General features: G+C 39.3%; 1 protein-coding gene across 1 annotated transcript in view; it reads left to right on the top strand.

Annotated features, from left to right (window-relative positions):
• The window catches only part of LOC124721817 (nonsense-mediated mRNA decay factor SMG7-like), a 199,603-nt gene that overhangs the window by 114,591 nt on the left and 61,172 nt on the right, over nucleotides 1-23,840 (top strand). The window contains exons 13-14 of the mRNA XM_047246937.1: nucleotides 3,115-3,331; nucleotides 20,569-20,712. Of these exons, the coding sequence (XP_047102893.1) occupies nucleotides 3,115-3,331; nucleotides 20,569-20,712 (361 nt within the window). The remainder of the gene's footprint in view (nucleotides 1-3,114; nucleotides 3,332-20,568; nucleotides 20,713-23,840) is intronic.

Here is a 23,840-nt window from a genome sequence, read left to right as displayed (position 1 = left end):
TGTTGGTCTTAGGCAGGTATTAGTATGATTGTAGTTGATGATAGATTTTTTTCATCAGCTTATCAAAACAAGTGGTTCCTTGCTCACCTCTTAAGCCCCTTTTATGTGATCGACTTTCTTGTCCAAGATGACTGGTTGAGACAAGAGAGCCTACTGCAGCGCCCATGGCATTTTATTCCTGTACTGAGTCTCACCCGTTTTGAGTGGTTATTTTCATTTGCATGTCAGCACCAAAATTGTGTTTAAGAGCTGTTTGTTTTGCGATTTGGCATTCAAAAATAGGAAAAAATATAAGGACCTTATGTAACTTTTCAGTGTGTCACGAAAACAAAACAAACGACACACTAAAGATTAAGAAGACAAAAGCACAAAATCCGTTTCTCATAGCAGTAAGCTTAATAGAAGTGAACTCAGCTAGAACAGATGTAAGCAGATGCCACCATAGTCCCTTGTTTCTCCACACTTGGCACAGTCTGTAGATCATTAAAATCATACACACACTCGCCTCAAGGTTAGTTGCTGATTTACGCACAGGCATGAAAGGCGCACACCTTCCAAGTAGTAGATTTTGACCAGAAAATCGCTCACGTAAAATGGAGTTAACATACAAGATGGTCCGGCCTGGAGCACATTTCATGTGGTCAGGCAGACCACCTCTCATAGCTCATCTCCTGTACTGAGAAGACTTCCTGTCTGGTTGAGCTTACTCAGATCGCCATCATACCACTTATTGACATGGAAGTTCTCTTAGACTGTGTTTATTGTGGCACAAATAACGGTTGTCATATGCCATCATCAGAGGTCACCTGATGACATTGGCCAATAGCTTGGTCATGGTGCATCCGATCTCCTTCGTCAGTTTTTGGTAGCGTCAAGGAGGTTAGGTTAGGTTAGAATTTATTCTGTGTGTGAAGATTTTAACCTCCAAGGGTGGGATGGATACTATGACACCTTTTTGCTTGGAGACAAGTGCTGCAATATGATTTTGGCTATTAAAAAGATGGTGAATTCATGTGAATGAGCTATGAGGTATCTGTCTCAAAAACAACATGGCAGATACTGTACACTCTGTCCTCCGTTATTCGATCAGTTGTGGGAATTACCAGCCAAGTTTTATGAATATATGAGATGAAGGGGAAAACACCATGCCACAAAAGTTAAAAATGTTTTAACATTGTGATGCCGCTCTCCTTTTCCAAGTGCTAATTAGCATCAGAAGCTTTGAAACTAACATGCAGTATCTGATGTTTTTCATTTTTATATGTGTGTGTTGCAAAGTGTGTAGTTTCAGTGATACACCACTTTAAAGATCTCTCCAGAACATGTTGTTCAGTGTATGGTTTGTAATGCTACTGTGATAGAATGTGCAACTTTGACGTATAAAGGTTTTGCCAATGAGGTTATGAGCACATGATGGTTAATTTACGTGGGGAAAGTAGATGATGTTTGTGTTATTGTGCAAGGAAAAAATTTGTGTTTGAACAAGTAAGGATTATTTAATTAAAGAAAGTTAAAACATGTGATTTCACAACAGCTCATTTTATTCTAAAAATGGTGACAATTAATGCAATGCTGGCAGTATATTCAGATGATCAGATTAAAGTACTGGTAACTTCAATGCTTTTTAAACATTTGTGCAGTGGATTTGAGAAGGTAAATAACAACATTTCTGCTTGGAATGTTATTTTGGGATGAGTATAACTTTTAATGAAGGAAATCAACTATACTATAGTTCTTTTAGTGACAGCTCCAAAAGTTGGTACTTAATTAATTTAATGCTCTATTTTGTAGTATTTGGGATGCAAGAATGAAAAAATTTGCTTTAAATTTAGTTTTTAGGGCCTCACAAATAGCATCCAATGTATCACACAAGAACTTCAAAATCATACTTTTCAGAATGTGGTATAAGCTTAAATATTGTAAAGATGTAATTGCCAGAACTGCATCCTCAGTTTATCAGATTTTTTAACAGCACTCGGTTCACATCTTTACAAATACTGGAAATTAGTTTTCATGATCCGAAAGTGTTTCACGAATGGCTCTTTGGCTTTACACACTCGAGATGATTCCTGACGACCTCGGTTGTCAGCAGAATCACGAGATATCAGTGCCCCTGTGACTGTAGCCTTAGATATATGCATCTTTAACTTTTCATGCTATAAAGAATACCACTATTTCAATGCTATAATTATAAGATTGGAAGCACCTGCTGATATCTGTCTCCCACAGGATGTACTGGCACATAAGGAAATGAAATGATGATGGATGTCATTGAAATGTAGGTTTTTCTTGTACAGGCAGGGTACTGTGTAATGTGATCATATGGAGTACTTTTACTGCAGACAATGTCTGCCATTTATACACTATTGGCTATTGAGGTGGAAGAGAATGTTTAAGTAGAGTCTTCTGATCTTGTGTTCTGGAGAGCATCCTGTTCTCTTGGATGCAATGTGTCTCATACTAATATCTATGGATTTCTGCATACTTAAAGCTGTTGCCTGTCTTACATTTTATGTGCCAAGTACCTACAGTTTCATTCTCTGTGCTAAGGAGCATTTAGGTAATGAAACATTCATATGCATATAATCAAAACATTTTTCATGAAATCTGTTTGTATTGTTTTCTAAGTGTTACTATAGATGCATTCTGTATGAGTCAGTCATATTTTTATTTTAAGGAAGACACACAGAGATTGTAGAATTGAAACAAAAATTGCTATTAATTGGAATGTTATTTTACTGCTGCAGAAAAATAAGGGAGAGCTGAAAACTGTTGGCAAAACATTACTTGTATTATAGTTAAGTCCTGAAGGTGTTCACAAAAATTGTAGAAATTTTTTTTTCCTTGTGTAATGTGAGAATAACACAACAGGTTTGATAATTTCTGCCCTTGTACCTTTTAAAAGAAGGAAATACACCCTCACATTTAAAAGGGGGGATTGTATTTTGCAAGCATTTAAAATTTAAAAAGTTGTGAAAGTGATCTGTTATTTATTTTATTAGTCATTATTGTTCCTGCTATTATTCATCTGCAGAAGACTGCTTTCATAATAGTATATTGATTTGTTTAACTGAACTTACCAGAAGTCTAATTGTACAACTTCATCTGTTTCAGATGCTTGCTATTAATTTATATGCACTTCACCAGAGGAAAGACTGCGCATTTTTAAACAAATCCACAGTCCTGTGTGATTCAGGACTTGAGGCCAGTGAGCTGCAAGCAAAGCGACTAGTTTTGCACCTAGTTGCTGGCTCACTTTCTGCATTTCTTCTTCCTGTTTACACTCTGAAAGATGGAGAAGCATTACTTGATTACTTCGCCTTACCAGCAAGTACGGTTCATTATTTTATATGTGTAAATGAATAGTTTGATGGCAAGCTCATCTCTCTTATGCACCAGCCCAGTATTCACAACACTTTCACATAAGTTGTTAGCATTTTTCCGTAAGTTTAATAAAGACAATAGATACACATAACAGAGACTTCAGACGTCAACAATATATTCTCCTTCACTATTCACAACAGTCTGTCAGCTCTGGGGTAACTTCTCGATACCACAACTGTAGAAATCTTATGCTTTTGGGGCAAAGAACTCGTCAAGCTGTGTTCGGAGCGCCCTTTCATCTTGGGGAAAAAAGTTCCTTGAAGGTTGTTCCACAGTGAGCAGAAAAGGTGAAAATCAAAGGGCGCAAGATAAGGTGAATGAGATGGGTGCAGAATGACTTCCAAACCCAGCTCCAGTATAGTGTTCTTTGTCAATCTAGCACAATGTGGGTGGGCGATATTGTGGAGTACCATCACTTCACACAGTCTTCCTCATCATGGTTCTTGGATGGCGCCTGCAAGACATCTCAATTGTTGACAATAAATGTCAGCAGTGATGGTTGAACCTCAGGGGAAGCAATTCATAGTACACCACATAGTGGCTGATCCACCAAATGCATAACATTATCTTATGTGGGTGCACACATGTCTTTGTAACAGGAGTTGCTGCTTTGCTTGGGCTCAACCATTCCTTTCTTTTCCTAATGTTGGCATAAAGACACCATTTCTCGTCACAAGTAACCGTGCTGGATAGGGATAGTTGGTGTTGTTCTCGAGCCAGTTGATGGCGAGCATGCACGTATGGCCACCTGCTGATTTTTTTTGTGATTTTGGCTTGGAGCATGTGATATCCATACACCCAATTTTTGAACTTTTCTCATTGCATGCAGATGTCGCGCGATGGTGGAATGATCACAGTTCACCACATTCTCCAGTTCTCAAGTACACTACCATGGATCATTGTGGATTAATGCATTTAAACGATCTTCATCAAACTCCAAAGGTCTTCCTAAATGTGGAGAGTCACTAAAGTCACAACAATTCTCCTAAAAATGAGAAAACCATTTTCTTGCCTTTCTCTGTTCGGTGGCATTATCCCTATACACAGCACAAAAGTTTCTGGCTGTCTTCGCTGCTGTCACCCCTCTGTGGATCTCAGAACAGAAGAATATATCAGAAGTATTCAGATTTCTCCACTTGACACTCCATTTTCTAGCGTCTATAGCCCCTCTCACTATCCCCAAATGACAATATGTGACCTCAAATAGCGACAGTGAACTACAAATAAAAAAGACGATCGGTAAATAAACCCAGAGCAACTGAAATACCAACATGCAAAACAAAAATGCTTCACAGTTGTTGCAAAGTTTATCTCGCTCTTTGTCAGTCACTTGATTAGAGTGTCCCAATTTCCGTATGTTGATCCGAAACAGTACACACTAATTGTATCATTACATGCTTTACAGTAAACAACTATTAATTTGCCTGTGAGTCTGTATTGGAATAACACCTTCTGTTTATAAAATCATCAATAACTGTGTACATCCACACACCAAGAAAAGCAGCAGTAGCTTTTAGGCAGAGTCAATTGTTTCTGACTCTGAAACATGGACTGCCAACATTGTCCACTTGCTTAAGTCAGTGAAGCAACTGATGTTTGCTGCTAGGACTTTGCTATCTCGTCACACGATTATAATGGCTTAACTTGCACTGATATGTTTCACTCGTATAACAAAACCACCAGTGCTGGTGGCAACTTCAGAGCTTAAATTGTCAAGGAGCCTTCAGTTCTTACAGTATTTCTTTCTTTCGTTCTTCCTTACTTCCCGCATACAGCTACTAGCAAATGTTAACATGTAATGCATGTGTCGGGATTGTGTGTATAAATTCTCTTACTATGTTGATGACATTTACAATCTAATTTAATAGAATATCTCACATTGATCCCACTATTTTAAAGAGACTTACTGAGCTATTTCTTTTCATTTTTCAATAGATTGTCATAAATTAAAATTACAAATTGTCTTATTAGTGCAAAACATCTAAAGATCCTTCTATAAGTGTGAAGAATTACTTTTGTAAACTTAATTATGGGAATAAAATCTTTCACTGTTTGTTTTCATCCATATGTACTACCTAATCTTATAGTCAGTGGTATACCTAATCCTTTTAATCTCCATCTTCATTTGTGAATCTATTGTTATTTCTTTCTTCTTGATACTACTGTTATTATTGTAATCCTCTGATATATCCATTCAACTTCAATCCTGGAGTGAGGACATACTCAGTCTTCTTGAAGAAGCTGGTCTTTGTAAAAACTGTCATCTATGACCCTTGAGTAGTCAGTTCACAATACCCATAACATGAAGTTGGGAAGTTATTCTATAATGAATTATTACTATTGCTGTATTTCCCTTTTATATCAAAGTCTTAATTTGCAGATGATGTGTTGGCTGAAAGAATGTAGCACAAACATTCTCCTCCATTTACGCAAACATAGCTCAGCATCAAGTCATTAGTAATCACAATCTATCCATTTTCTTGCTATGAAAAGTCAGTTGCTGCAGGTAGTTTTTATTTTGGCATAGTTTTCTTGCAAAGAATCGCTTCAGTGGCTGATTAGTGTTTATATTTTATTAAAAAAAAAACACGGGATAGGTAAGGATGGTTTGTTTTATTAAGGATGACCTACAATCTACCAGAGCACTCAGTAAGGCTGCTTTTTTGACCTTTACATTGCCATAGCTTGTGGTGTGGACACTTCTGACATCGTTTTTGTTGACCATAATGTGTACATTTATTTTAACAAGATTTTGCATCCCTGTCTCCCATGTTGTTTCCTTACACTGATTGATTACAGGATACCGAAATATAAATTAGCTTTTCATCAGATATCCCTGGGTATATCCGATCTAGCATCTTTCATGGCTGAAATGTAAAATTCACCATCTTCATCACCCTCGTGCACCAGTCTCTGCTTCCTGTGCCAGCTGGTGTGGCCGAGCGGTTCTAGGCACTTCAGTCTGGGACCGCGCGACCGCTGCGGTCGCAGGTTCGAATCCTGCTTCGGACATGGATGTGTGTGATGTCCTTAGGTTAGTTAGGTTTAAGTAGTTCTAAGTTCTGGGGGACTGATGACCTCAGATGTTAAGTCCCATAGTGCTCAGAGCCATTTTAACCATTTCTGCCAGTTGTTGGAAATTTGTTTTTCCACCTCCTTTATTCTGATAACATCTCAAGTAATAAAGAAACCTTTGTTTTTGTGATCCAGATTTTCTTCCTGCCTCACTGCTGTCAGGATACACATCCCTTACGTATCACTACAATTTACTCTCCTTACTGACAGTGAAAGGAAACTGGAATACTGCAGTTTCTGCTAAGAATGTTACGGTCATAAAATTCCATTTTTAGTCTAATAACAATGGAGAATATAACAAAAACCAAGCAAGAAATTACTAGTAATTATACAACATATGGAGTAAGGTCGTATAACACAAAAACTTGGACATTGACTACAAAAAATATCAGCTGTGAATGCTAGATCATATTTTGTGAATGGTGAATTTGAGACGAAAACCTCATATTAGTAGGATAAATATGGTACGTGCTGTATATTATAAGCAGCATACAAAATTACATTTCACTTCATATTTGGTTGTTCATCATGAAATTCTTGTAATATTAAATTAGCTTATCCCTCATTTCTTCCACCTTTAGGCTAGTATTGTGTTGAAATTGTCTCACCTTGTATGTGTGCTGCATATACTGCTTGCTTCACTCATATAAGAGCTACTGTCAGTGAACAAATGGCCAATTTAGTATGTTTTTGTAATCCATTATATAAACAGAGCATTCACTTATGTCACTGCAACACTTGCTTGTAATAACATCAAAATCTGCACACAGAATAAAGTGTTAATTTGCAGAAGTAGTGGGCCTGTATTACTAAACTTTCTCAGCATGATCAGTGTTAACATTGTTCAATTGTACCTCTGATTTTTGATCTGATGGTGATCAGTTGCACAGGATTTCCATTCTTCTTTCCTTTATATTTGCAAATTTTTCAGTCTCTCTTTAATTGAAGTCAGGAACTCTTAAAATGAGGTCTTGTTCAGTAGATAGCATTGCAAATTCTGATAGTCTTTCTTGGTCCATAATATTCTGTAAGAAAGTTTTGAGTCTTTTCAGTGACGAAAAATAATGTTCGGCTTCTGAAATGTTCATTGTAATCATAATTATAATTATGAGTTTCAAGAGTTTTACAGATTCAATCAATGTAGCACAAAGATTATTTATCTGTTATGTAATCCAGCAACTCAAAGCTCCACACGTACTTTTGAACTCCTGTCTTCCATTAATAAGAGAGTGAGTTCAGTTTGAAGTTTCGTTGTTTCCAAAAAAGAATATTATTCAATAGCAGCTCTAAAAGAAGGTTCTGAAAAACTGTAAGAATAAGTAGTGAATTTCTCTGGTAGAAGGAGAGGGGCTGGAACTGGGTGTCCAAAGAATTTGAATCTTTCTTTGGCATTGTAACTTCATAAGGTCGCATACTTATTTTGCCTTCCACAGTAGTTTACACACCACTCCTCCATCTTCATTCCTCTCTCATGTATGATACTTTTGTAAATCTGTTGAATTTTCATTGACACTTTTCCCATTGTTTGTAACTTCACACTCAAAAGCTGTCAGCTAATTTCGTACATATGTTGGGTCAGTATCCCTTTTCTATAGCTGATTACAACCTAGCAGTGGCCTCATATCATGTACCTATAGAAGATACAGACGATAATGAAAAAGACAGTTTCTATGACGACCTAAAATGAATGTATGAAGATGCACCATCATACGATGTGAAAACATTTGTAGGTGATGAAGATGCACCATCGTACGATGTGAAAACATTTGTAGGTGATACCAGTGCCAAAGTAGAAAAAGGGCCCTTTCTGAGACCCTACATTGGCCCCCATAGTCTACACAACTCCTCCAACAGCAACTGAATGAGACTACTCAATCTGGCAACTTCAAAAAACCTAAGGATTATGAGTACCTGCTTTCCTAGCAAAAACATTTGTAAGATAACATGGAAATCCCTTGACCAAGACCCACAGAAACAAACGGATCACATATTAGTGGAGACTAGATGCAGAAATGTTATTGAAAATGTAAAATCTCGAAGAGGTGCAGGAATAGGATCAGACCACTGTCTTGTGCTGACAACTATTAGTGAAAGGATGGAATGCAGAAACTGCAGGATAAGAGATGCAGACTGCAAAATAAACACAGATTTGTTGAAAAAGGACAACAGTAAGGACAGATATGCAATTGAAATTAGAAACAAGTTCTATGCCCGAGAAGAAGAGGAAGATAATGTAGACAGATTATGGTCCATGCTCAAGATCAAAGTCAAACACATAGCAAATGAAGTGCTGAAACCAATTGAGAGAGGCAGGAGGAGCATAGCAAAGGATGGTTTTACAATAAGTGTAGACATGCAGTCAACAAGAGGAAAGAGGCTAAAAGGTTATGGCTGTCAAACAAGCAAGATGAAACATTAAGATTGGCATACGTGGAGGCAGCTAGAGAAGCAAGAGAAGCCCTCCGAACAGAAAAGCGAGATGTATATAAACAGCAAGGTAACACTGGCTGAAAAGGATCAAACAGTTGGCAATGCAAGACACTTTTACAAGACAGTCATGTTCTTCAAGATTGGGTACAACGTGAGGATTGGAGTTATCAAAGGCAATTAATAACTGATCAAACAAAAGTTATGGAGGAATGTAAGAACTATTTCAAAAATCTCATGAATGTAGACAACACCATCAACAGCGCCAGATGAAGAAAAAAAAGATGATGATACAGTAACAATTCTGGGGAATGAACTGCTGAGCACGGAAGAGGAGGAGAATCTATAAAAATGCTAAAGAGAGGAAAGGCACCAGGAATAGATGACGTACGTGCAGAATGCTGATAGAGAGATCCTACAAGAAAGAGTAAACCATCTAATCAGTTTAATTTGGAGCAAAGGAAGGATCACGGCAGAATGGGAGCAGTCTATCATCTGCCCAGTATTAAAGAAAGGAAACCCAATGAGATGCAGCAACTGTTGAAGGCTTACCTTACTATGAACAACTTGCTAGATCCTGAGCATGTTGTTGCTAAAGCGGCTAACACTGTACATTGAAGAGGTACTTGGATTCCAACAAGCAGGGTTTAGAAAGGGAAAATGAACCATAGACTAACTATGTTGTTGTTGTGGTCTTCAGTCCTGAGACTGGTTCGATGCAGCTCTCCATGCTACTCTATCCTGTGCAAGCTTCATCATCTCCCAGTACCTACTGCAGCCTACATCCTTCTGAATCTGTTTAGTGTGTTCATCTCTTGGTCTCCCTCTACGATTTTTACCCTCCATGCTGCCCTCCAATATTAAATTTGTGATCCCTTGATGCCTCAGAACATGTCCTACCAACCGATCTCTTCTTCTGGTCAAGTTGTGCCACAAACTCCTCTTCTCCCCAATCCTATTCAATACTTCGTCATTAGTTATGTGATCTACCCATCTAATCTTCAGCATTCTTCTGTAGCACCACATTTCAAAGGCTTCTATTCTCTTCTTGTCCAAACTATTTATCGTCCATGTTTCACTTCCATACATGGCTACACTCCATACAAATATTTTCAGAAACGACTTCCTGACATTTAAATCTATATTCGATGTTAACAAATTTTTCTTCTTTAGAAACGCTTTCCTTGCTATTGCCAGTCTACATTTTATATCCTCTCTACTTCGACCATCATCAGTTACTTTGCTCCCCAAATAGCAAAACTCCTTTACTACTTTAAGTGTCTAATTTCCTAATCTAATTCCCTCAGCATCGCCTGACTTAATTCGACTACATTCCGTTATCCTCATTTTGCTTTTGTTGATGTTCATCTTATATCCTCCCTTCAAGACACTATCCATTCCGTTCAACTGCTCTTCCAAGTCCTTTGCTGTCTCTGAGAGAATTACAATGTCATCGGTGAACCTTTTCTCCAAAGGTCTCTTTAATTTTCCTGTAGGCTGTATCTGTCTTACCCCTAGTGGGGTAAGCCTCTACATCCTTACATTTGTCCTCCAGCCATGCCTGCTTAGCCATTTTGCACTTCCTGTCACTCATTTTTGAGAAGTTTGTATTCCTTTTTGCCTGCTTCATTTACTGCATTTTTATATTTTCTCCTTTCATCAATTAAATTCAGTAGTTCTTCTGTCACACAAGGATTTCTACTAGCCCTCGTCTTTTTACCTACTTGATCCTCTGCTGCCTTCACCACTTCATCCCTCAAAGCTATCCATTCTTCTTCTACTGTATTTCTTTCCCCCATTCTTGTCAATTGTTCCTTTATGCTCTTCCTGAAACACTCTACAACCTCTGGTTCTTTCAGTTTATCCAGGTCCCATCTCCTCAAATTCCCACCTTTTTGCAATTTCTTCAGTTTTTATCTACGGTTTATAACCAATAGATTGTGGTCAGAGTCCACATCTGCCTCTGGAAATGTCTTACAATTTAAAACCTGGTTCCTAAATCTTTGTCTTACCATTACATAATCTATCTGAAACCTGTCAGTATCTCCAGGCTTCTTCCATGTATACAACCTCCTTTTATGATTCTTGAACCAAGTGTTAGCTATGATTTTAAGTTGTGCTCTGTGCAAAATTCTACCAGGCGGCTTCCTCTTTCATTTCTTCCCCCCAATTCATATTCACCTGCTACATTTCCTTCTCTTCCTTTTCCTACTGTCGAATTCCAGTCACCCATGACTATTAAATTTTCCTCTCCCTTCACTATCTGAATAATTGCTTTTATCTCATCGTACATTTCTTCAATTTCTTCGTCATCTGCAGAGCTAGTTGGCATATAGACTTGTACTACTGTTGTAGGTGTGGGCTTCGTGTCTATCTTGGCCCCAAAGTGCGTTCACTATGTTGTTTGTAGTAGCTTACCCGAACTCCTATTCTTTTATTCATTATTAATCCTACTCCTGCATTACCCCTATTTGATTTTGTACTTATAACCCTGTATTCACCTGACCAAAAGTCTTGTTCCTCCTGCCACCGAACTTCGCTAATCTAACTTTAACCTATCCATTTCCCTTTTTAAATTTTCTAATCTACCTGCCTGATTACGGGATCTGACATTCCATGCTCCGATCTGTAGAACGCCAGTTTTCTTTCTCCTGATAACGACGTCATCCTGAGTAGTCCCCGCCCGGAGATCCGAATTTGGGACTATTTTACCTCCGGAATATTTTACCCAAGAGGACGCCATCATCATTTATCCATGCAGTAAAGCTGCATGCCCTCAGGAAAAATTACGGCCGTAGTTTCCCCTTGCTTTCAGCCATTCGCAGTACCAGCACAGCAAGGCCATTTTGGTTAATGTTACAAGGCCAGATCAGTCAATCGTCCAGACTGTTGCCCCTGCAACTACTGAAAAGGCTGCTGCCCCTCTTCAGGAACCATATGTTTGTCTGGCCTCTCAACAGATATCCCTCCGTTGTGGTTGCACCTACGGTACGGCTATCTGTGTCACTGAGGCACGCAAGCCTCCCCACCAATGGCAAGGTCTGTGGTTCATGGGGGGGGGGGGGGGGGGGGGGGGGAGGGAGACTAACTATAAATGCTACCAAAGAGCTGGGAATTTCACAGAGATGTCCACTGCCTTTGTGGATTTCCAAAAAGTGTATGATAATGTGAACAGGCAAGCAATATGGCAGGAACTGGGAAGAGTGCAGGTTCCAGAAAAGTAATGAATAACACAACCATGTATACAAGAGAGAACATGGATGGTGAAAGTGAATGGGAAGATTTTGGAGAAATTAGAGGTGAAGGCTGTTGTGCAACATGACAACTGCTTCTCCCCCATTCTGTTTAATCTAGTCCTGGAAAGAGCACTGACCAAGTTTATAAGCCTGGATACTGCTATACAGCTGGATAGAAGAATAATCACTCTGGCTTATGTGGATGATGTATAAATAGCACAGAATGAGCAAGATCTGGTTCAGATGGCAAGTGTGTTAATGGAAGAGATGGTGAGACCAGGCCTGAAGATGAATGTGTAGAAGATCTAATAGCTGTTGTGAGCAGAGAGAATGATGACAGACCTTTAGATTTAGGTAGTGAAATCTTTGAAAGTGTAAAAGAGTTCAGATATTGTGGGCACTCCTCAGTGAAAGGAATGAGATGGACCAGGAAATAATAGCAGGAACCCAGGCTGGAAACAGGTCAAGGTTTGCACTCTGAAAACTGCTGCAATCCTGGTTTCTATCAGGATCCACGAAGACAAGGATCTACAGGACAGTAATACAACCTGTCATCCTATACGGAGCATATATCTGGACTGTGACACAGAAGATGAAAAACGCCTCACATTTGAGAATGCTGCTATGAGACAGATTTTTGGGCCAGTAAAGGATGGAGACAACTGGAAAAAAGGAAAAACTGCGAATAGCAGGAGTTGTACAAGTGCTGAACATAGTGGCTGTGATTGAAGAGAGGAGGCCGAAGTGGTACAGGCATGTAATGTGGTGGAAGAAGACATCAGAGGCAACAGACTGAGGGGAAGACCACACCTGAGATGGATTGATGGGATTAGAGAGGATATGTGTAAGATGCAACTAGCTGGAAACGACTACATGGACAGAGGAAGATGGAGGAAGGTGACTGGCGAGGCCAAAAACAAACTACAGTTTGTGTGGCCAACCTAGTAAGTAAGTAAGTAGCTGATTATACAAAATATCCTCATGGATCATAATTTTATGAAAAAAAGAGAGCTAGAAAATGAACTGTTCACCCTTCAAAATCATTTCTAAACTGCATATTTGTAGGATAGTATTTTCATTACACTGTTTTACGCCAATGCTAATTTTATTTGTGCACTTCATATCTGCTTCCGTATATCAGAAAATAGTGTTGACATTCCTTGATTGGAAATCCCAATGAGTAGACACTGAATGTGGCAGCTGTTTTCACACTATTTTGTTGACGCTTGCTGTTCTTTGTGGAGATGCGGAAGAGAGGCTGGAAATTACTTGAAATTTGGTGATAAATATTCACGTTTTTTTATTAATCGAAGCAGCTTTAAGCATAATTAGATTAAACTGGTGAGTGTAACTATGAATGTTTGAAGCATTGGAAAACTTTTACTTAACAAGAGCCTTCACCCATTGTGATAAATCACTCGTGTCTGCTGCACCATCATATGTTTGCATGATTGGTTTGTAGTGATTTATCTGTTCTATTATGTGCATTGCCAAAGACTGGGCATCATACTTTTCTTTTGTTGTGAAATCCTAAAATATTTCAACAGATCTTCCATTAATGAAGTACCTATTAACTATACACGTCTGGAAAACACATGCTACATCACTGGTTTTGTCAGCTATTACAGCAAAAAGCTCCACACACTAATTTCCGCTTGGCATACTTGACGCATGCATTGGAGTACAATATGGATGGTTTTCAAGGTGCCTTTGAAAACTGCTACTTTTTTTAAACGCCATTTTAATACTGAGTCTAATTCTGCACTAAAATTAATCAAGGCACAAAAAGTGCAGATCAGAATAGGATTAAATTGCATAATGTCCTCTGAGAAGTAGTTCCAGTGCAACACAGAAACAAATACAGTTAATAATTAGGTTTAGTACATACCTATTAGTGGTAACTTATTGGTTGTGTAATGCAAAGGACCTCCTGTACTCACTGTCAAATTGGGTAGCTCTGTGTACATTGCCTACACTTGACAGATTCAAAACATTACTCACATGGACCAAAGAAAGTTTGTTTTCTAATTTTGTCGTGGGTGTAGTGAATGACACAGACACCGTGTTTAGTCCACAGTAGTTCTCCTCCAAATAATAAACAAGGAAAACAATGTAAGACTCTTTTCAAATCAAGACAACGCAGCCATTTGTGCTTGCTGTACAGTTCTGAGTTAACATTTCAACTGAAGTGGCGACTTTTCATTTTAACTGTCTGCAAAATTGTTAAAGTAGAAATTGGCCTATTCAGCCTCTCAATTTGCAATTTTACTTCAAACATGCATAAATTTAAGGTTTCGGAGAGTAAGGAAATTGTCAAATTCTTTTTTTTTATGTACACGATGCAGAGAAAATAAGTACTTTACTTGCAGCTACATGTGAACTTGTAAGAAGAAGGTGTAAGAACCCCACGTTGTTTGAAGAGCTGAGAGCTCCGGTTCTCTCCGGAATAGTTTGAGCACTGTTTCTGTGGCTCTCAGGGCAGCTTGAGTTGTATGTTTATGCATTGAAGGCCCATATTAGAGTATAGTGTTGCCAAGCATTTCCTCTGCACCACGCACCCCCCTGAGACACCCAAGTCTGCGTTTGCAAGCACAATGTAATGGCAAGTCATTGTCGGCACATTTCCATCCCACTCTACTGCATTCAGTACTTTGAGACCAGGCATGTCAAAAGAGATAAATGGTGCACTACTTCTCCACTTGTATAGAAAGATCAAAAAGCAAATGCAGTTTAACAAAAGTATTCGTAGTGGTAGCACAAACTTGTACAGGAGCTGTTTCTGCACCTGACATGCCAAAAAATAACACAGTCATTCTGATATTGTGTATTTAACTTCACTAGGCTCTACAATAGGAGGTATATGAGAGAATTGGTCTGTCAGTTTCCCCTTAGTTTGTGTAGATAGGTTCAGTTTACTGGCAGTCCTTATACAATACCTACCTGACAAGTTGACACCTGTGTGTTACAGAAGTGGCAGCATCAAATGCAAATACAGTTATAGTATACAGGGTGTTACAAAAAGGTATGGCCAAACTTTCAGGAAACATTCCTCACACACAAAGAAAGAAAATATGTTATGTGGACATGTGTCCAGAAACACTTACTTTCCATGTTAGAGCTCATTTTATTACTTCTCTTCAAATCACATTAATCATGGAATGGAAACACACAGCAACAGAATGTACCAGAGTGAATTCAAACACTTTGTTACAGGAAATGTTCAAAATGTCCTCCGTTAGCGAGGATACATGTATCCACCCTACGTCGCATGGAATCCCTGATGCGCTGATGCAGCCCTGGAGAATGGCGTATTGTATCACAGCCATCCACAATACGAGCACGAGGAGTCTCTACATTTGGTACCGGGGTTGCGTAGACGAGAGCTTTCAAATGCCCCCATAAATGAAAGTCAAGAGGGTTGAGGTCAGGAGAGCATGGAGGCAATGGAATTGGTCCACCTCTACCAATCCATCGGTCATCGAATCTGTTGTTGAGAAGCATACGAACACTTCGACTGAAATATGCAGGAGCTCCATCATGCATGAACCACATGTTGTGTCGTACTTGTAAAGGCACATGTTCTAGCAGCACAGGTAGACTATCCCGTATGAAATAATGATAATGTGCTCCATTGAGCGTAGGTGGAAGAACATGGGGCCCAATCAAGACATCACCAACAATGCCTGCCCAAATGTTCACAGAAAATATGTGTTGATGATGTGATTGCACAATTGCGTGCGGATTCTCATCAGCCCACACATGTTGATTGTGAAAATTTACAATTTGATCGCGTTGGAATGAAGCCTCATCCATAAAGAGAACATTTGCACTGAAATGAGGATTGACACATTGTTGGATGAACCATTCGCAGAAGTGTACCCGTGGAGGCCAATCAGCTGCTGATAGTGCCTGCACACGTTGTACATGGTACGGAAACAACTGGTTCTCCCATAGCACTCTCCATACAGTGACGTGGTCAACGTTACCTTGTACAGCAGCAACTTCTCTGACGCTGACATTATGGTTATCATCAACTGCACGAAGAATTGCCTCGTCCATTGCAGGTGTCCTCATCATTCTAGGTCTTCCCCAGTCGCGAGTCATAGGCTGGAATGTTCCGTGCTCCCTAAGACGCCGATCAATTGCTTCGAATGTCTTCCTGTCGGGACACCTTCGTTCTGGAAATCTGTCTCGATACAAACATACGATGCCACGGCTATTGCCCCGTGCTAATCCATACATCAAATGGGCATCTGCCAACTCCGCATTTGTAAACATTGCACTGACTGCAAAACCACGTTCGTGATGAACACTAACCTGTTGATACTACGTATTGATGTGCTTGATGCTAGTACTGTAGAGCAATGAGTCACATGTCAACACAAGCAACGAAGTCAACATTACCTTTCTTCAATTGGGCCAACTGGCGGTGAATCGAGGAAGTACAGTACATACTGACGAAACTAAAATGAGCTCTAACATGGAAATTAAGCGTTTTCGGACACATGTCCACATAACATCTTATCTTTATTTGTATGTGAGGAATGTTTCTTGAAAGTTTGGCTGTACCTTTTTGTAACACCCTGTATAGTATTGAGCTGGAGAATCTCTCTGACAGGAAGTGATTGTATATGTCATAGTGCTAGGTATCTGTAACAACTAAGATTAATTTACAGCTATGAATTGCAGTCTAGATGCTAGAAAAAGAAACGCCAAAACTGAATGGATTCATGCAGCAAAAAACAATCTATTTTCTTCGTTCTGCACTGGTATTTAAATAGTGTTTGTGATGTGATTTAGATTACTTATAACATCACCAAGCAGTTGAACATTTGCCACAGATGTAGCAGCAAGCCAGACTAACCTCTTTGAGGACTCAGTGTTTTGGAGAACGGGTTCTTGATTCACATGTCTGCTCTGCTTCATCCTCTGCTTTGTATCTTTGGCAATTTTGTGTATTATATCTACTATCTGAGATATTTAATATTATGATAACAAAACACGAGCTGCTTTAATATTGGCAAAAATATAAATAGTGCAATGGACCCATCAGATCAATGCAGTCCTCTCCCAGCTGCCTTGTAGTCCCACGGTAAAGTGAATATAAAAACGTAATCAGTAAATGGATGCAATATTACAGTGGATTTAGAACTCCTGAGGAGGAAATAAGGCTTCTTGCATTTAGTACAGCCAGGTCTGTGTCCTGGGAAAGTCTTACATAATTCTAAGAGACTTGAGTTCTGAAAGATTAGGTGGGAATTTCATCTGTTTGTTGACGGATACAGATGATTGTACTGAGCCATTTTCTTACAAATTATATTGCAATGTGCTCCTTTGGGGAACAGTCAATTGTGTTGTCTTCGTGTAAGGTGAAAGAGTGATTTTAGTTGATATAGTATTTGTTGGTTAGTCACAGTTGCCTCCAGAGCACTTCCTGAGCTACCATTACTGCCCATGGGTTCTTTTGGTGCCAAGTCAGCATATTCCTCACATTGACCCAAATGAGGTGACATTAAACATGTAGTTTCCAAAAACAAGAGAGGCTACTTATAACTGACACGATTTTTGATAAGTGTCAAGAGACAATTTTTTGTATTTCTGCATTTTGGTGTCTGCTTAATGACACCATCACTAAATGCTCAAGCAGTATACACGGAAAATGTCACTTTCATTGGGCAGTTTGATAAGACATAATGTCTAATTTCAGTCTGCTGGGGACTCGCCAGCATTTGACTGGACATTTATATTTTGTAACACGATGTTCCATTGATATAAAATGTGTATTGGCCTCCATACTCCCTTTCCTTGTAATATTTTGCATTCGAGTACATTTTACTTTTACAGAAAGCGTGCGCAGTAGAAAAGCAGAGTACATGATTCATAATTTCAATCTTTTTATCTTCAGTACATTCAGACACAGGTAATTCCAAATTCAGCTTTTTATAATTTTGATTTTGGCACAGGCCAAGTGCATGTTTTTAATAGAAATTACTGTTGCAGTGAAATTAGTTTATTGACTGGTTGCGGCTTTTGATGGACAGTCCAACCCAGCTTTCTGTAGTCTGTTTTGCTGTCTTCATTGAGCAACAGGTGGAGATGAACTCTTATCTATGATGAAAGATATGAAACTCATACCACCTTAGTAGCAAGAACAGTTCTACTAGCTTAAATGTCTTCTGCTATTAATCAGTCTCTTTCATTCACTTGGACCACATGACTCGTTGATAACCTCATTCATGTTCAGCAGCTCAGTCCAGCCAGTATTAAGACTCATGGAGAGTAGTAATCCTCAGACTTGAAGGATTATATCAAGTCATGTGGCTATAGTGGCATACAGTATGGCTTTACAATGTAGCCCTGCATTATGGATAATAGGACTTTCTTTTGACATCCAGAGGGTATATTTTATTACACCTGTGTCCTGATACACTTGTGCTTGTAAGTTGAGGGACTACTAAGTCTATGAAATACTCAGAGGTGCAGTGATTATCTGTGCCCTATGGAAAATGGTTCTGACTGACTTGAATTGTAATGTTTCATGCTTGATCCCGGCTATCTGAGGGATTCTTACCACCTGATAAACTTTTGCTACTGCCTGTGGCTTCTTGGAGTCAGGGTTCATTTCCCATTGCACTATCAGGCTTTGTGTATGACATGCATGGGAGAATTCGTTACATAGCTGCGAATGTATCATTCACATGAAAACAAAGGAGCTTATAACTCGGAGAATTGTTGATAAAACTGTATATCCTAGCTGAACTTGAAATAATCACTGAGAAGTGACATGAAACTCAAAAAAGTTCAGTTGTGGCCATAAAAACTTGTAAAGGAAATGCTCTCATATGCAGCCAGATCTGTTTCAGGCAAATTTGAAATTTCAACCTAGAAATCTCGGAAATGTTTCAATGGAACAATGCCGTGCACCTGTCTTGGATTGTGTGGAAAAAGTCATCAATAAAGCATCCCTTAACTTACCAGTGAAATGCATGCTTTTGAGTAATAAAGTGCTGAGAGAACTGCTGGAGAAGAACCCCTCTGATAAACAGGTACAAGCAATGAGACCAAATGCTGTTGTACTTAGGGTTCAGTTCTGTCAGTGGATTAATGAATTCAGTACTGTAATGCCGAAGGTCATAGTTTCTTTTGTTCCTGTACAAGGCGTCTTCCAACTCAAATAGAGAATTCAACTGTTGCAGTAGCCATGTGTGGAGTGATGAAAGTCCTTGTGTGATTCTCTTTTAAGTTGTGGATCCCAACTGTAAAAGATCAAATAATAGGATCTTATTTTCTAGTATTCTGTGTGTATGGTGGATGTTACCTTGTGTTCAGTCTAGATGTACTGGCTGCCACAGTTGTTGGAGACTGTACATCTTGTTTTCTAAAAAAAGGTATTGTTTCATCATGATGGTGCACCATCCCAGTCTGCTGTTCAGTTTCCAGTGGAAGTTAATATCAGCTACTATCATAGAGCGGAAAGGGAAGCTGTCCCACAGCCAGCACAATTACCAGATGTGACTCATAGGTATTTTTTTCTGTGGCGTTGCATAAATTGTTGTTTTATAAAATCCCAGGAGAAACAAGAGGATCTGTTTGGTAGTGTCTTAGCTGCCTAGCTCATTGGTCATCAGATAACAGGGATATTTGTGTGTGCAGCAAAATTTTATGCACAGGTGTAATGCATGCAATGAGACTGGTGGTCATCACTTCCAATACTTTCTATGATATGAAGTTGTCACCACAAGGTGTAAGTTATCTACGTTAAAAAATATAAATATTCATTTCAGACTAGTAGTCGCTTTTTAGGAAGTACTCAATTTATGTTCCTTGTGGACAGCTCAGACGCTTAAGGTTTGGGACAGTGTGTATCTTAACATTAATGCAATTCAATGTAAATGTCAGTGGCATTATTTTGTGTTTGTAACATGCAATAGGGAAGGGAATGGCGAAACAGAGAAGCCCGTATGTAGAGTAGTGTGAACAAAAATGCATAATAAGGTACTGGTTCAGTTCATGGTCCTCATGACTCTCTCTCTCTCTCTCTCTCTCTCTCTCTCTCTCTCTCTCTCTCTCCCCCCCCCCCCTCTCTCTCAGAGAGAGAGAGAGAGAGAGAGAGAGAGAGAGAGAGAGAGAGAGAGAGAGAGAGTCATGAGGACCATGAACTGAACCAGTACCTCTCTCTCTCTCTCCCCCCCCCCTCTCTCTCAGAGAGAGAGAGAGAGAGAGAGAGAGAGAGAGAGAGAGAGAGAGAGAGAGAGAGAGAGTGTGTCATGAGGACCTTGAACTGAACCAGTACCTTATTATGCATTTTTGTTCACACTACTCTACATACGGGCTTCTCTCTCAGAGAGAGAGAGAGAGAGAGAGAGAGAGAGATTCTTCTTCTTTTTTATGTTAAACAGTAGTAGACAGAAATGCAGTTTCTGATTTCCTGGTTTCATTGTTCCAGTCAAACTCACATTGGATTGGATTCATTTAGAAAGTGAAGTGCTACAGGAAGAAGCATTTGCGACCAGAAGACAGATATGGCCAAGCCTTTGCAAGTTGTTGAATGTGATTCAGCCATATCTTGCTGACTTTTCTGCAGACAAGTGTAAGTTGTTATGTGATAAATAAATTCTATGTAATGTTCCTTTAGATTTTTTGTAAGGCAATGAAATGCAGTCATTGTAAAGTACTTCATTTGCAGTATTAAGGGGAATAAGAGGCGTGAAGAATAGTGTAATAAACTTTATTTTATAAGAAGGAATGCATAGTATGTTGGATTACAGAAATTGTCAGAAGTAACTAGGTAATTATTGTCTTTCTTCTTCAATTCTTAAATTGGGATCATCTGTGTCCTCATCCTCTACTCTTAACATTTACTTTGTGGAATGCTGGTAAGGCTAGCAGGGCAATGAAAAATATATTTCTATCTTAAAAAGAAACTGTAGTAAGTAGAAAAAAAGTAAATACGGTGTCTTGCTGTACATAAACATAAGTAGTGTAGTGTAACAAGTCAAGATTCCTGTAAACTACTAACAGCAGTGTCACCTCACTCAAGTAGGTACAATTCTGCTTTTTTGTGGTTTCTGTTGAAATTCTATGTTGATTATTGTATTTTTGCTTACGGTATTGTGTGTGACAATTGAATAGGTGAAAGCTATGGTGAGGTAGAAGTGTTCAGAATTGTAGTTATTAACACTTAAAAGAGGAGAAGAATGACAAAGTCTTGCAAATTCCAGCATACAGGTGTGACTTCAGAGAAAGTATTTTAAAATGGGCAATAGAAATTCAATTGAAAGGAGAGATCTGACTTTAAATTGTTTTGTGGGTAATTCACGTTTCACAAAGGGATTGATAATAAGAGCACAGTTGTTTATAATCAACAGTAAACTAGTTGAAATTCCAAAAGAGAGACTATCTCTAAAAGCAGGAGCAATTCTTTGTTTAATTCCTAGTTTGTTGAAATATCTGTCCAAAGTAACACAAAACACCAGTAAAGAATACATGTAAAAGGAAAGTGGCATAGTAGACAATACACCAGAAGAAGCTGTGATATCTGGCTGTATGTCTTCTGCCCACAAAAATCTACAAAATAAATGGATACTAGACACAGCAGTAGTTCCATTAAGAAATAAAATTGAAGTGTAAGAAACAAGAAATTCTACAATTACAAAATAACTCGTGAACAGCCAGTGTGGAAATTAATCTGATGTGAAGGCAGCATGCAGACTAAATGGGTAAAATGGCTCAGTTAGACGTTCTGTATCTTTTTAACTTGGTAAATAACAGGTAATAATAGTTGACAGATTGTTAAGTGCCAGTCAGAAATAATAAGCGAATGCAGTATGATAACGAGCTGCTTCAGAACAGTGTACTCTTTAAAAGTTAAGCCACCCAAAGGATATACAGACAATGTTTTAAGCATGAATTCATTGTATTGTTGTACACAGCTCTGAATAAAGGATATCAAAGCCCATACAGAATTAATACACATGCTGTAGAAACAATTAGGAACTATTTTTGGGAAGAACAAGAGGGGAAAAAAACACGGAGTGCATTGATTTTTCACAAAGCTGGGACTTAGACCCTAGTTCTATCAACAGGCCCTTCCATTGCACATGAGTGCTTTTTGCCTTGGGTCATATTTTGTTCTTTATGTGAGAGGTCCATATTAGTTTTGCATCCAGGCTTACTCCTGGATACTTCACTACCCCTTCCACTGGTAAAATTTCATCGGAGAGCCTAAGATGCCAGTACATGTCCTGGATATGCTTCCATTTGAACAGCATTACAACAATTTTCCTGTTTCTAACCCTTAGATCTTGTTTCCTACACCAGTTTTGCACAATGTTCAGAATGCATTTACTCTTGGCAAAAGTAACTTCTAGCATTTAACTGATTAATGAGTTCATTCAGCAATTGGCTCCACAGTTGTGAGGACAAAACCCCACCATGTGGACGTCCTCTGATGTTGCTATGATCACCATTTTCACATCCGTCACCGTGGCGTCTACCTCTCTTCTACTCAGCATGATCACAATGAACCTACATATACAGAGTGCTTTCAAAAAAAAAAAAAAAAAAAAAAAAAAACCACAGCGGTCCTGTAATGTCTGCATCAGATGTTCGCGCACATTGTGATGAAAGTGTGCTGGTGCACCGTCATGCATGAACCACATTTATATTTGTCGCTACAGTAGCCCAACCAACAGCAAGGTAGGCAATACATTAATAAGAAAGTCCAGATATTGCATCCCAGTTAATCTTCATGGTAGCACGTATGCCCCTATTAATCTATTGCCAAGCACGCCTGCCCATACATTGATTGAGAATTGGTGTTGGTGCCCTTTTTCCTGAATTGCTTGAGGATTTGCATCTGCCCATACAGGCTAGTTATGGAAATTCACAACACCATCTCTTGTGAACCCTGTCTCACTGGTAAATAAAATCTTGGATGTGAACAATGGGTCTGCGGCACACTTCTGCAACGGCCGTTGACAGAACTGCCATCTGCCATGATGATCCTGTGGCCTTAGAGCCTGAACGCACTGCAGACGATAAGGGTACAGCAATTGTTCACGAAGTACCCTCCAGATAGAGTGCGAGACACGCCTCCTGCTGCTGCTAATCGTCTCACAGTGGTCCCAGGGCCTTCTTCCACGGAACATTGCACATGCTCTTCAATGTCAGGCATGTGGACTGTACAGGGCCTTCCACTATCAGCCCTCAGAGGTGCGATGATGATGATGTTTGGTTTGTGGGGCGCTCAACTGCGTGGTTATCAGCGCCCGTACAATTATCCAATCTTTGCTCAGTCCAATTTCGCCACTTTCCTGGATGTTGATGAAATGATGAGGACAACACAAACACCCAGTCATCTCGAGGCAGGTGAAAATCCCTGACCCCGCCGGGAATCGAACCCGGGACCCCGTGCTCGGGAAGCGAGAACGCTACCGCGAGACCACGAGCGGCGGACAGAGGTGCAAGGGTGCCTTTCTCTCTCAGACGTTGGAAAAGTCAGCTGAACAGCTTATCAGAGGGCACTCTGCTTTGTGGATATCTTTCAACATAGGGGGCATGGGCTCGCAGGCTGCATCCATTTCCTAAACCATAGCAGAATGTCATATCTGCCATTTCACTTGTCAAGATGTAGGCTTCCATTGCTAACAAGTGGTGGAAGAGATAAAGTGTAACTGTACTACACCATTTGTACAAACAGTTCAATAACAGTAAGCA

The sequence above is a fragment of the Schistocerca piceifrons genome, chromosome X (assembly GCF_021461385.2).
Source record: "Schistocerca piceifrons isolate TAMUIC-IGC-003096 chromosome X, iqSchPice1.1, whole genome shotgun sequence".
NCBI classification, from domain to species: Eukaryota; Metazoa; Arthropoda; class Insecta; order Orthoptera; family Acrididae; genus Schistocerca; species Schistocerca piceifrons.
This window is presented reverse-complemented; position numbering and strand designations above follow the sequence as displayed.